General features: G+C 45.4%; 1 protein-coding gene across 4 annotated transcripts; it reads left to right on the top strand.

Annotated features, from left to right (window-relative positions):
* Positions 1–292: 292 nt before the first annotated feature.
* LOC147605583 (uncharacterized) lies at positions 293–9,500 on the top strand. Of its 4 annotated transcripts, XM_086793341.1 has the most exons (18): positions 293–697; positions 1,321–1,589; positions 1,678–1,738; positions 1,858–1,997; positions 2,109–2,150; positions 2,267–2,564; positions 2,657–2,851; positions 2,996–3,122; positions 3,209–3,248; positions 3,353–3,442; positions 3,595–3,859; positions 3,986–4,025; positions 4,108–4,225; positions 4,619–5,032; positions 5,170–5,478; positions 5,582–7,847; positions 7,953–8,888; positions 8,999–9,500. In XM_086793341.1, the coding sequence occupies exons 1-17, from the start codon at positions 574–576 to the stop codon at positions 8,645–8,647; spliced, it is 5,493 nt and encodes a 1,830-aa protein (XP_086649467.1). In that variant the 5' UTR covers positions 293–573; the 3' UTR covers positions 8,648–8,888; positions 8,999–9,500. The 4 variants fall into 4 exon arrangements, with proteins under 4 accessions (XP_086649467.1, XP_086649466.1, XP_086649465.1 ...); XM_086793340.1 differs by having other exon boundaries at positions 5,582–8,888; XM_086793339.1 differs by having other exon boundaries at positions 2,657–3,122.
* Positions 9,501–14,043: the final 4,543 nt, after the last annotated feature.

Below are 14,043 nucleotides of genomic sequence, written 5' to 3'. Positions count from 1 at the left end.
GACTTCAGCCGTTGGCTAGATTCTAACGGGCCCGCCCTCGACGTTAGGCCTGGTGCCGAGCCTAAAACACTGACATCATGGCATATTGAGGGAGTGCTTTTTAAACTTTATTATTTAAGTATTTATTTAATTCCATTTACTCAATTTTATCTTGTATCATTTTAACATATGCTTGCCGGTGACATAATTTATTTTATTATAAACTAATTATTTAATGCGGTTGAAATCATTTTCTACACAAGTACTTTTCACTTATTCTTTTCTCAACAACTTTATAATACTGTATTTACTTGCTTTATTTTTTTTTCCATCTCTTCAAAGTTCTCCCAGTTTCTGTTACCTACACAGACAAGCATCTCTCTCTCTCTCGCGCCTCTGTTTTTGTTTTGCTGCACCTGCAATCGCCTCAGCCATCGCTCAGCCTTCGCCATCGCCATAGCCAGGGAGACTCCTAGCTTTCTCCTTCTTTCTTTTTTCACATGGCTTCTTCTTGGTTGTAATCTCGCAGTTTCGATCTACTGTCGCTGCCATGGTTCTCCCTCTTGTAAGCTTTGCTCTCCTGCTCCCCCTGCCATGCCTCTAACCAGCTTCTCATCCATGGATCGAATCCGAGAAGGCAGCAGGCGCGGAAGCTTGAGCGGAGCTCCACTCTCTGCTCCAAGAAGACCCCGCTCCAGCGGCTTCAAGGATTCTTCAGGTTCTCTTCCGAATCCACTCGCCACAATGAAGTTCCGGCAGATCTTTACGCCGTTTCTTCCTGCAGCGAAGGCTGCAGGAGTAATGTCGCGAATCGCGTTACACCATCATCAAAATGTTTCTCTGCATCTTTCAAGATTGAGCCTTCTTGTCAGCTATGGAAATGAGCCTAGGCGCTGTAGCTTTTTTGTTAGGGTCTTGGCGGAGGCTCTGCAGCTTCTTTTTCTGGAACCGTGTAAAGAAAGAACTAGAGTTTTTTGGGAAAGGTAGAAAGGGCTAGGAGTAGCACGGGGACAATCTTATCTCTGCTGGCGGATATCAATCGGAAGAACAAGATTCGCCACTTCGATGAGGCTTGGGCCCTGTTCGGTTTCCTAAGAGAAGCGCCGCATCTTATGAATGGCTTTTCTCGTCTATAATATCTGTGGAACAATTGGCAGGTCAAAGTTTTGTGGCTATTGAGGCTATGGTTAGGGCTAGGGGTTGCAGAGAAGGGAGGGAAGGGCTAGGGTTTGGACAGGGGGTCGGGGCCTCTTGCTTTGATTTCTGCAACTTCTCTCTGTCCTATAAACTTTTTTGGCTTTTCTAGTCTGTGCTGAACCAGGGTCTTCGATTTGGATGCAGTTGTGGATGAAGATGAGACTATGGAGGACGTGCACACTGTTAGGTTAAGGGAAAGGCCTAAAAAAGAGAGTAGCAGTGGCAGCATGCTCTCTGCGTCTCGCAACAAGAGAACGCGGCACGCATCGCGTGAGTTTCAAGCGCCCACTCGCACGGAAGAGATGGACGAAACTACCGAAGGTGGTGAAATAGGTGGTTCTGAAGAAGACGATGATCCCATCCCCCCTACCATTCTCTCAAGGAGAGCTGGGAAATTGAGATTCCAAGGAAAGGTCCGTGTCCTTCCCGCTCATTAGTTATAATTTCCATCTCTCATCACGCCATAGCTTCTACCTCAAGCCTCGAAATCTTGCATTGCAGATAGCAACCGATGAGGGCAATGTAGTTGAAATACCAGCAGTGCCTCGGAAAGCCCGAACAGGTTTCACTCTGAAGCCAAGCTTTCCACAGTTTGCTTTGGAGTCGGGGGTTCTTGTCTGTTTCTCTGGGTTTATTCTGAATCTGTGTTTTTTTGAATGCACCCTTGGCTTCACTCCATAGCTATGACAAAGAGACCCCACGAAACCAACCATGGAGACGGCCTCAGGCAGCAGTCTTTTTCTTCAGCTCCTCTTTCTTCAAGTCCCATCACATCCTCTTCTGCACCCTCAGGTCCTGCATTAAAGCCTATGAAACGAATGGTATGCGGCTACTCTTTCTGTATATTGTTTGTATGATAGTTTTGCTCAATCAATGTCTCTGCCTCAGCTTTATTAGAGAGCACCTTATTTTCTTTGTTTTGACCAAAGCAGAAACCCAATGGCACAAAGTTTCGATCTTCCAAACTAGCCAAGGTATAGTTGAAGTCGGCAGAGCAGAGCTCTGCCATTTCTATGTTATCATTGTGTAATGTCGCCATGGGCAATGACAGCTGTGTTACATATGGGTGAGACTGATTTTTACTTGCCAGGTTTCAACATCAAGCACCATATCAGAGCAAGAGGTGGAAGTGGCAGAAGCTTTATTTGATCTGGCTAGAATGGTCTCCAACTTGGGGAGTCCTCTCTCCGATGACAGGATGGAGATGAAGACAGAAAATGCTGAACCAAATCTTTCAGTACAGGTTTCTCCCCCAGCAATCACAACGGTGCTAACTCAAACTTGCACTCCCACCACACCAAGCTCTAATTCTCCAGTCTCATCTCCTGTTCCTGGAACCACTTCTGCTCCAGCCTCTTCATCTTATCCATCTGCACCTGCAGCTGAAGGTAGTCAAGCATTTGCATCCCATTCTAAATGCGCATTGTTAACCTGGAGAGTTACTTGTGAATAACAAAATTTTTCCCCTTTTTGTGGTCAGCTCCTAAAAGGAAGCGCCCTCGTGTCAAACTAAAGATTGAGGATGGGACATCGACTCATAGCCAACCAAGGAATGATTCTGGAGGTTCAATATTGGAGCACAAGGTGGTTGCTGATCATACTGGGCAATCTGCTAATAGGTTTCAGGTGAAGGCAGAGGTCAACATGACAGAATCAAATGCCAATGCATCAACAGGTCATGGATCCCTTCACTACTCAGCAGCCATAGTCACTCCTCTACCAGTGTCTGGTCAATCCACGTGGGCAGCTGATACTAATGCTTGGGTCACTGGGAACAAAAAGTCTCTCAATGCTGAGATATCCCTTGATAACATTGTAGGCTCTGATTTTGTAGTAGAGAACAACACTACACGAACTGTCTCCCCGGAGCGAAAGCAACAAAGTGCAAATGAGTGCAAGCCTTCTGATGCTTGCAATCCACTGGTAGTACATGAACAGGGAAGAAGGTGAGTGCTGTTTCTGAAAATTTTAAGGTTCTGGTGTTGGTGATTTAACTTTCACACTCATTACACTGTTTCTGGTTTGTTGACAGAGAAACTTCTCATCATTGCAAGTATGAGATCGATCTGATGGTAGGGGCTTTGCCTTACCTTCATTTGGGTGCTCCACTACAGATGTTTTTGCTCTCTGTTTTCGGTTTTGAAAGTTCTCAACTGCTTGTTGGCCTTGTGAATAGGCAACTCCGAAAGCGTCGGCGAGTGGCACGAGTGAAAAAACCGGCAACAGCTTAGAATCAATTGGTATAGAGTTCAATGAAAAGATACAGGTAGGGATGCTGAATCTCCTTTCTTTTCTCCTCATGGACAAGCTTTTGTGGACATCCTTGAGAGAGGTCGCTTCTCATGGAGCGCATGCTGGATTTAAAAAAATTAAGGCTGGATTAAGTAGCAATAATCCAAATTGGCTTGCCATATGCAGGATCTGGCTAGTGGTTCAAGTCAAAAGGATGAGGGGGATGACATGGGGTGTCATATGGGCAATGATACTGTAAAAGTGGAAGGAAAAGCTCCAGAGAATGGAATTAAAGGAAGGGCAGACAAATTTCATGTAAGACTTCAAGAGGAGGAACTGAAAGAAGAAAAAATGAGGGAAAATGAAAGGGAGATTTTGAAGCAGGCACCTTTAAGTACTGTGAAGAATGTTAAGTCTGATCCAGTACAGCAACAGGCTTTGGAAGGGTCTGGTAAGTGATTCAAAACCTTCATACAGCTTGAAATGTGTTTAATCAATGCAGCTCAACAGGCATTCTTCCTCCTTTGCATGTCTTCAATTGTAAGGAAATCGACTGCTTTGTCTCTGTTTATCTCAGGGGGGATACCAGGTTGGTCAGGGAGCCTTCCTCACATGGGGTAAGTTTCGGTCACATTTTTCTCAATATTATTGTCGTGTTTTTGAAATGGGCTGATCAGCCACTACCTTTTCTGTAAACAGATACTATTCCCCTGCAGCAGCAGCAGCTGCTGCAGCTGCAGTTGCAGCTGCTTGGCCTGCAGCTGGATCAATTATTGGACCTGCTACTATTGAGGAAAAAGGTCATTCAGCTTTACAGGTAGAGAAATTCTCCAACCAGCTATTATAGCATGCGCACATGTGTGTTCTCTTCAGTGCTAGCCTTCATCATGGCTAAGACTTCCCTTCTCCTCTGGAGACGTGCTAGAAATTCAGTCTGTTGGTTTAGCTATGAAGATTTGTCTAATACGGTGACATATCTTAATTCATGAACCTGCACCCATGCTTGGGCCCTCATGATGTGAGTGAGGAATTGATGATTTGAAGCTTTGTGGGAGTACTCTTGGAATCAAGAAGGCACTTTGGTTATTGTTAAGTTTGGGAAATGACCTGACCTTTCCATGGTATATGCTCATAAGAAGGGAGAGGGGAGCAGGGAAAGGGCATTTCTGATGAACATTGTGGATTTCTGACATGGCATGTGCAATTGTAGGTGCCTCCCTTGGTGTTCCCTGGTGCTCGACCATCGCGTAAGCGGTGTGCCACCCATGTATATATTGCACATTTCATTGATACTCAGCAGCAAATGCAACGGCACCCGCTCTGGGCTGCGACTTATGGGAATACTGCAGCAGGGAGTCTTTATTCTATGAAGCCCTACAATCTCAACAATTCTCTTTCTCCTGGTGCTATCTTTGGGAGCGGAGTAAGTGGATTGACAGGTTTGTCTGGAAGTAATCCGGCTGGCATTAAGGGCTCGAGTTCAGTATCAGGCCCTCAAAATGAAAAGGGCCTCACTACTAGCAATGTACAAGTTTCAAAAGAGAAGGGGCCATCCTTGTATGTAGATGCGGTTGCAAGGAAAGGAGCTTCACAACCATCCCAGGAGCAAATCTCGCCACTGCAGGTAGTTCTCTTTACTCTTAATCCATTATCTAGTTTACTAACCCTTTTTCCAAGAAGAGCATGTTTTATTCCCCTCATTTTCAATACATGAAAATATGATCTTTGATTACTTGGTAAATGGAAACTTGCTGCTAACAGGCTGGATTAGGACCAGTATTTGGTTATCCGGTGGGTGCGTCTCCAACGGGCAATAGCTTAAGTGCTAAGGCAGGAGGAAGCAACACTGTGATTAGTGGCAGTTCGGGAGCAGGGAGTGCTGCAGTTGTTGCTTCACGCTCTGAACCTGCTGCTGCTTCAACAGGTGGTTCCTCCAACACAGATTCTGTAAACGCTGCTGCTGCCCAGGTTCAATATTTGCAAGCAATTATCCAGCAGGGTGGATTTCCCTTTTCTTTTCCCCCGGGGAATTTTGTGCCCCCTACCTCGGCTCACATCACTCAGCAGCAGGTTTGGTGTTTCTGTCTTTTTCTAGTTTGCTGTAAGAATGTATATGAAATCGTAGAAGCCCTAGCCATACACATTTTTTATTAATGTCTCCTGGTATTTGCAGGCGACACAATTCTTTGGTAACCCCTTTTACAACCCCCCTTTAGTACACCCTCCTTCACAGTCACAGCAAGGTCCTGCAGCAGGCAGAACAACGTCTAAAATGAGTCCTCTGCAGAATCAGAATGCAAACTTGCATCAAGGTGTTCGTGTTAGCCACTCTGTAGCACAACAGCAGCAGCAGCAGCAGCAGCAGCAACAGCTGTCCTCGGCTTCATCATCTCTATCTCATCCGCGTGTTGCCTCACAGCAGTTGCAGCGTTTTGGAGAGAGGGAGGCGAACAGGGGCGGAGAGACTGTTTCTTCAGCAGAGAGTAAATTTCCAGCATTTCAAAGAAACTTGCACAGTCAAGGGATCTCCAATATGCAAACTTCCAACCTTAGTTCTTCCTCTCCTGTGCGTACTGCAGGGATGCCCGTCTTGCCTGTCCAGGTCCCCCTAGCTGCAAAACAAGCTGGCAATGCCAAGTTACCACAATCATCTGGGCAAGGGCAAGCTCAGCAGCAAGCAACGATCTCCTCACATCAGTTTATTCCACATCATCACTCCAGCAAATCTGCATTGCCTATGGGTGTTAAGGGCGTGGAGTATCAGCCGCCACAAGCTTTATCCAGCATGTCTACAGGAGTTGTGAGCAAAAAGATGGTAGGTCCAGGTCCATTGGGTTTGGCACCTGTTGCAGCTGTTATGGCACCACAAGGTCATGCTGTCTTGCAGACCATGGCTGACACTGAGCGACCTCGCCTACAAGCACTTCAGGAGCAGTCTCAGCAGCAGAGCTACCATAAATTTATGGCCAAACCGGGTAATTCTGGTGCGGAAAAGGTTCACCCAAACTTGGAAGAGACTAGATTTTCCAGTAGTTTCGAGACCATAGATGACAAGAGGACACCAGTAAAGCAGGTAATGGCTGCAGCTGCCCCCTCAAAAATGGACTTAGAAACTGAAAGCAATACACGAGGCACCTCATCTGTTAAGAGTGGGTTACCAGCAGCTCATATTCAGCAGAGCTTTTCAGGAGCATCTTTTAACTTGATGGCTTCACCTGTAGGAAATCTGAGCTCTAGACAGGTTGGACCTGTTTCTGTAGGATGCATCTCTGCTGCTGCACCATCTTCAAAGCCAGCCAGCATGGGACGAGGGAAAGCTATGCCAAATGTGACAGTTACAGTCAATGAATCTACATCATTGAACAAGTTAACTACGTCAGGTGCACCTTTTCATGGACAAGGTATGAGCGGTAGTAGTCAAAGTACAAGGCAGGGACAAGCTGCTAGTCAGCATTCATCTCAAACAAAACCTGCTTCAAGAATGCAAGTTGGAACAACAGGTGTATCTACAGCCCCTAGTTCATTGCTTCCAGGTACATATGCTGGTGCTGCTGTGGTTGCCAAACATCAAGGGCATCCTGCCAGAAGTCAGCAGGCTTCACTGAGTTCCATGCAGTCAAGGCTTCTTCCTGCTGTGTCTGGGTCCCCTTCAGCTCCTTCACCATCTTTGACTTCTGCTACGAAGTCTAGTAGCAGTGCAGCAGTTAAGAACATTCCACCAGGTAAAAGTTCTTCTAATCTGCCACAGAAGCAGGCTACGACTGCTCCAGTTAAGAGGCCAGATTCCTTTCTTACACAATCATCTGCACCAATGCTAGGTCCTATTTCGATTACTGTAAACATGGAACAGTCTCAATCACAACAGCAGCAGTCCCAACATCAACAAAATCAACATGTTATCAAGCAGCACCAGCAACAGCAACAGCAACAGCAACAGCAACAGCAACAGCAACAGCAGCAGCAGCAGCACCAGCAACAGCAGCAGCAATATTATCACCTTAATCAGGAGCAGCAACAACAGTTGTCACAGAGTCTGCATCAACAATTTCATATATCTGGTGGACAGCCAACAGTGGCACTACAGTACCATCAAGCACCAGGGACAAATCAAACTGGGCAAGTAGTGTTGCATAAACAGTCGGTGCAACCACAACAAATGAAGCAGCGCCTCTATGAGCAGCAGCAGTTTTACCAGCAGCAGCAGCAGCAGCAGCAGCAGCAGCAGCAGCAGCAACAGAAACAGCAGCAACAGCAACAGCAACAGCATCAGCAACAGCAGCAGCAACAGCAACAGCAACAGCGACAGCAACAGCCACAACCAACACAGTCGCAACACTCTACGCCTGCTGTTACACAGCAGATGTCTGCACAGCATCATGTGATTTCAGCTGCAAACCACACTTTGCAACAGCATACTGATTCTCAGCAGCAGCAGGCTGGTAAACATCAGGCCGTGTCCTCTAATCAGCAACCTTTTTCTTATTCTTCTTTTGGTGTGTCGTCAAGTGGTGTATTTCCTCACACTTCTTCATCCATACCCTTAGGGACTGGTTCTAGTGGAAGACCCATGAGCTCCGAGGGAGCTCCAAATCAGGTGACAAGTCCAAAATTGACTGCTTCTATGAAGCCACCTGGAGGCACTGGTGGTCCACCTGCTGGGTTTAACATACATAGAAGCAGCAACTCAAGCTCAGGATTCCCCCACTCACAGGTAGCAGCGGTTGGAGGTGCTGATGCATGTGTACAGCCACAATGCACCACAGGCACTAATGCCAGCTATTTCCCGTACTTGCATTCAGCTACATTCACAGGCTCAGCAGCGACAGCAGGAAAAAATCATGGGGTCTCATTCATCCACTCCCAAAGTGGTGTTTTGATGACAAGCGCAAAAGGTCAACCAGCTGGAGGTGGTGGGAGGGAAGATGGTGCCTTGAATCAAAGTGGCAGTGATAGGACAAGCTCTGCAACGCAAGCTCTGGTGACAAGTGGCAACTCTCATAGCACTACTCCTGGTGCAGCAATTAATTTACAGAATGCTGCCTCTCAGTTTAGCACAGATGCAAAGGCTGCATTACTGGCAGCCCCTGTGGTAATGCATGGATTATCAGGCTCGCAGGTAGCCATTGTTCCTGGGCAAGCAAATAAAACGCCATCGGCAACAGCAACAAGCATGGCGGCTGACAGCATTTCACCTAGTGGGTCAACTATGTCAGTGGGACATAATTCTGCAAGTGCTTAACCTTAGAATACTTAAAATTTTGTCATAACGTCTTGTGCAGAACTAGAAGCAAATTTGATTGATTATTTGCTAGGCAGAGGAATGGCTTTCTGACTGCTGATGTGCTAGACAAAAAGTGAAGCTTTTGTTCCTCCAATAATGATACAGTGGGTCTTGAATGCGAGGAGGCAAGCTTCATTCTAGTTGTTGTGATTTCATAGTGTCGCTGGCCTGGATTTCAGGCAATTCCATTCAATCGTTGGTAAGCTTTGAGCTTGGAAGCAAGAGATGGTCATCTGCGTAATGTAAGCTTGAAACTGTGGTTTCTTTCTTTAACACGTAATGACTTCATTTTCCACTGTTCTTTTGCAGGGTGGAGGAGGTGTACTGTGAAGCATTCCGACCTTTTAGAATCTGATCTTCCCGGCAGCTGGTTGTTCCAACTGTATCTTCAAGATGTTCGAGGCATGAAAAGCTTGGGAAGAAAATCGGAGGGAGGAGAATGCAGTGTTTAGAGGTTGAGTGAGGGTGAGTTTGTCTTCAGTGACACTGTATGGCTGTCAGTCCAAGCTTAATGCCTGCTATGATTGATGTCCTTATAGGCTGATACCCATATAGCATATTCTTTATTTTTGTATTCCTCGAAAGAATTTACACGGGCTTTGAGAGAATATGAAGAAAATTTATGCATGTGAGATGCTCTGATGGGACTTGCTGTGCCACGGCTTCTGTTCTTGCTAGTTGCTCTCCATTGCTTTACTGGTGGTGCAGGCCTTGACCTGAAAGTTGTACAGCTAAGGTGATTGTGACACGTCTTTCACACTGTATAGGGTTCATTTTGGCTTGTGGTACATTGAACTCACAGCATTTACAAGTTATGGCCTTTCATTAGGATCTGTTTGGTAGAGGCTTCACTATACAAAGTTTGGGGACTTGTCAATACGTCTTTACTCTAAACCTTCATAGACCACTATGGTTGTATGCATGGGAACCTCTATAAGTGGCAGTCATGAAACCATCCTTGGGTACTAAGTAAAAACACAAATGGCTGCTTTGTTGTCTTAAATCGTTGTCTTCATAGGGTTTGATGTTTGTGCAATGGCTTGCTGATCCTTGATTTGTTAGTTCACTGCTGCATGATTTTACAAGCATAGCTGAAAATGGCCCAACTTCTCTAGTGCTTCAATGACTACCCACACAAAAATGAGCATTAATGATACTTTCCCTTTTTCCACAACTGTGTTAGTCTGTGAGAGACGTTGCTTTTAGACAAACATAGGCACTATGTTCAGAAGGTTCCCTTGATGCCATTGTCAGCCACTTGACACATGCATATGTGGGTACTTCATTTTCAAAGCTAGAAAGTCTTTTTATTAAGTTATGACTCATAAGGAAGGATGTAAATAAAATCTTAGCCCATTATGAAGAAGCCTAGAGGATTTAGCAAGGCATTGTAACACTTGATTGGTGGAGTGAGGAAACCGACTTGCTGCATGATGCATCACTTGGGGAATTGTGGTCGAACTTATGGAGTTAGGTCCTCATGTTTTGTATGAAGGAGCAAACTTAACAAGGGAATTTCAATCCTCAAAGGATTCCCTCAACCTATCACCCTAGACGCATTATGAATTTCTATGCATGGACCTCATTCTCCTTTTGAAGACTCACCTTGGGAGAATGTACCTAGTCCTATGATAGCTTTGCATCTTGAATGCTTCCAAAAACTAGATGCACTAGAATAACCCATAGATCTGGCAAAGTGGGCCCAAGGTTGATGTTCAAGAGGTGAGGCCCTACATATGTGATTCATCGTATTTGTGCCATTGCATGGGGTCCTTCTCTTCTTGTAAGAAAATGCGGATGGTGTCAGGAACTTCATGGCAGCTTGGATGGTGACATTTGGGGCATCTTAATATGAAGTAATAAATTGTGTTATCAGCAGCCCGCACGTCCATTCTTACATTGGGATCATGACGAATGGTGGAGGTTCAAATTCTGGAAAATTGAGGAGAAGAGGGTTGCTCTTCTTTTTGGCCTCGTACTTCTTCCACCTCATGTGCCTATGCAATAGCATGTACATTGGATTTATTTTTTAAAAAATTGGCGTGTCATAGTATGTGGCCCAACAATCTGGATTGCGATGTAATGGAGCTCCCAGTTGGGTTGGTTCTTCATCTCCGCATTGTTAAAGGCTTTATCGTTGGAGTTGGCCTCTTATGTCCTCTACTCTCTTCGACGTGGGTGTGCTCTGTAGCCATTTCTCGAAGAGTTGCTTGAGATAGATCTGCATGAGCGGGACTTCGAGCCTGTGGATATACCATGGATTGGCTCTCGGTGAGGGGAAGATTCTTGGTGAGCTTGTAAATGGCTTCATCATAATTGTGGATTGCTGGTAGGTGGGGGAGAGATCCTTGGGAATCTCCTCTTGCACTCTATCTTCTACTTCAAAAAATACATTGATGGTGTTAAAATTTCCAAGCAAGGGGTGTGGTGTTGTTCTCTGACCTATTTCAGGTGTTCCTTCCTGCGCAGTCATGGTGGTTTCTTAAAAGCTTCAGCATTTAAGCCTTAAAAAACCACCTCGTGCGGCTTGTCTTCTTTATATGTGCCAATTCCGTGGGAGGTTTTAGCATTGTTTGGTTGCTCATATGTAATGACGCATGAGGTGGCTCTGTGTCGTTCTTCTGGATCCTGTTGGCATCCACGGCATTGGGTCATCCAAGGCTTGACCCTCTCTACTTGTCATGCTTGTTGAGGTAATCCAGCCTAGTTGACTCGGCTGAGTCCAGGCTCACAGGCTTTAGGGCTTTTTCCTTGGCCAGATCTTGCTGCAGACTTCTAATCAGTGCATCTCTTTTTCTTATTTTTGTTGCATGCAAAGCATTTCTGTGATTGGCCTCAAGACGGCTGACCTCTTCTTATTGCTCTTGCAAGGCTTGAAGTGTTGACTTTTTCTCCTGATGATGGTGTAAACAAGACTTTTGAGTGTGTTCTTTCCGTTTCCGTTATGGTTGCTAGTAATGCTTCTTTAGACCTTAGAGTCTCGTGAACTTGGGCCTCACGTAATCTGATTTGCTCTTGTAAAATTAGGATTTGTTATGCACTCTCTGCAGCTCTTTGTGCCCGGACACATTGTGTATTTGCGGAAGTTGAGCCATAAAATGTTGGATCAACTTGATACATCCAGCTTATATGTTCGGTTGTTCAATTGTTGCAGTTAAGGACTGGCTTTCATCAGTAGCTCACCGGGCACTCATATCCTTTCTCATCCTCTCGACAATTTGTTTGGCATTCGGGGACAATGATCTCATAAGCTGTGGTATTGAATGCATCCTCTCAGACTTACTTGGTCCAGCAGTAGTCTGGTGCAGCGTTGGTTGAGCACTCACATCCTTTGCCGTCCACTCGATGATCTATATAAAGTAGATGATCTATCCAGATCTCATTTTGCCAACAATCTCGACTCCATTGATGTAGAGACTCTGTCCAAATTGACTCCAAACATCATGAGTACTCTCAGAGAGCTTTGGCGCATTCCCCTACAGCAATTAGCAGTTGAAATCACCCGATTTTGTCAATTCTAGCTGTTAATTTGCATCTCGGCAGAGCACAACAATTCAATCAAGAAAAGGTATTTGTAATCCTGGCATTTCCCTTATAGTTTTTTCCAATGACATAGATCCCACAAATAGTGTGGTTGGAGATGTGCCAGATACATTAGTGTTCCTAGAAGTTACAATTTCTCTCTACGAAGTTGAAAAGGAAAGGAGTAAGGAAACTCTGTTTAAATTAATTGCCTTTTGTAGAGATTACCAGGGCAAGGAAGCCTATTGTAGTAAGGTGATAGCAAAAGTTAAAGGTACAATAAGGTGACTACCACAGACAGCGTAGCCGAGTCCCATAGGAGCAGAAGGAAGCAGGTTGTAGCACTAAAGGAGGGAGTTCCTCTGTACATTCCTTACCAAGTATAGGATGAAGCACCAAAGGAGGGAGTTCCTCCATACATTCCTTGGGTAAGGAATGCACGAAGTTCCTCCATAGCATTCCTGACCAAGTCACAGCTGACAGACAAGGTTGGGCTATTTCCGTGCCAAAGAACTAGAGTGGATCAATGTATATATGCTCAAATTCCATGTCAAGCACAGGAGGCTAATTTTCTCCTCACTTCCCTTTGACAAGCCCTGCCGCCAGATCCAGAGCTGCTGCCTTCTTAGCCAGGAATCGCCGCTATCAGTCCATGGGATTCTCACCAAGAGAGGGCATGAAGCCCCAAGTGGCGCGCCTCTTTCTGTGTGGCGATGGAGAAGTGGGGACAAGACTATCCTCTGCAAAGCTCTTCTGAAGCTTCAGAGCCAGCTGTCCATGGGTCTACGGTCCAGCAAATCATTACACCGTGGTGCCACTGCTTGACTACCAACGGGCTAGTTCTTGAGGATGTGAATGCCAGCCGGTTCATGTAGAAAGTAGGACTCCTCAACTTCTTTAGATTGCCACTCGGGGATGGACTACCTCAGATGCTTTCAAGCTATGGCCTCATACAATCACACTACAAAAGCCTTTCATATCAATTCAGTCTAGGGCCAAGGAGGGCAAAGAGTAATTTTAGGACCGACCATAGAGATAGTGTAGAATTCTTCGAGGTTGCCAAGATTGAACGATGCCTAGATCAAGCACAATGCCACAGAGGCAAGGAGGACTTGAGGACTAGAAGCAGTCCAACAACTACCTACACCCATGCAAAGACCTGAAGATGGGAAAACCTCTATACAAACCCCACAAGGCAGAAAGAGTCTTCTGTCTCTGTCTCTCCCCCACTTGGAAAGGTCAGGGTCAAAGAAGGCAGAAAGAGTCTTCTGTCTCTGTCTTCCTTGATTCCACAAGCAAGGGCAAGCAACCATCATAGGACAAGACCTGCAAGATAGCACTGTGCAAGGACCAAGTGAGTTCGAGAGCATGCATTCAGTGCCACATCTTATGGGATCATTGTCCCCGAATATGCCAAACAGGTTTCTCAGTCTTATCGACCACATGGAAATTGGGTCCAAATTTGGACGATTTGAATCAGAGGCAGTGTGATTGTAGATGATCTGAAAATGAGCGATATGGACTTGACGTGATCGAAAAATATAGCGATCTAATCAAAGGTCTTGATGATCATATGAGAGGTCATGAATTTATGTTTGGAGTTGTTTCCTCTCTTCCTCGGTCTCAATAGTTTCTCTACCTTTGCCTTGCCTTTTGCTAGTCCTTTTAGGTACCTATTTTTGCTTTGGCACGGAAAGTTTGTGTCTCAATGTACTTAACTTTTGTGCTTTGTTATTGGCCACCTTGTGTGGGTTTATCTTAAGCATCCAGATCAAGTTGGAATAAGTGAGACTCTTGGTACCCATACTTGTTGAAGTTTACCCTTGGGTATT

Source organism: Cibotium barometz, chromosome 59 (genome assembly GCF_041138505.1).
Source record: "Cibotium barometz isolate CiBa-2024 chromosome 59, ASM4113850v1, whole genome shotgun sequence".
NCBI lineage: Eukaryota > Viridiplantae > Streptophyta > Polypodiopsida > Cyatheales > Cibotiaceae > Cibotium > Cibotium barometz.
The sequence above is the reverse complement of the archived record's forward strand: the minus strand, read 5'-3'. Positions and strand labels throughout refer to the sequence as shown.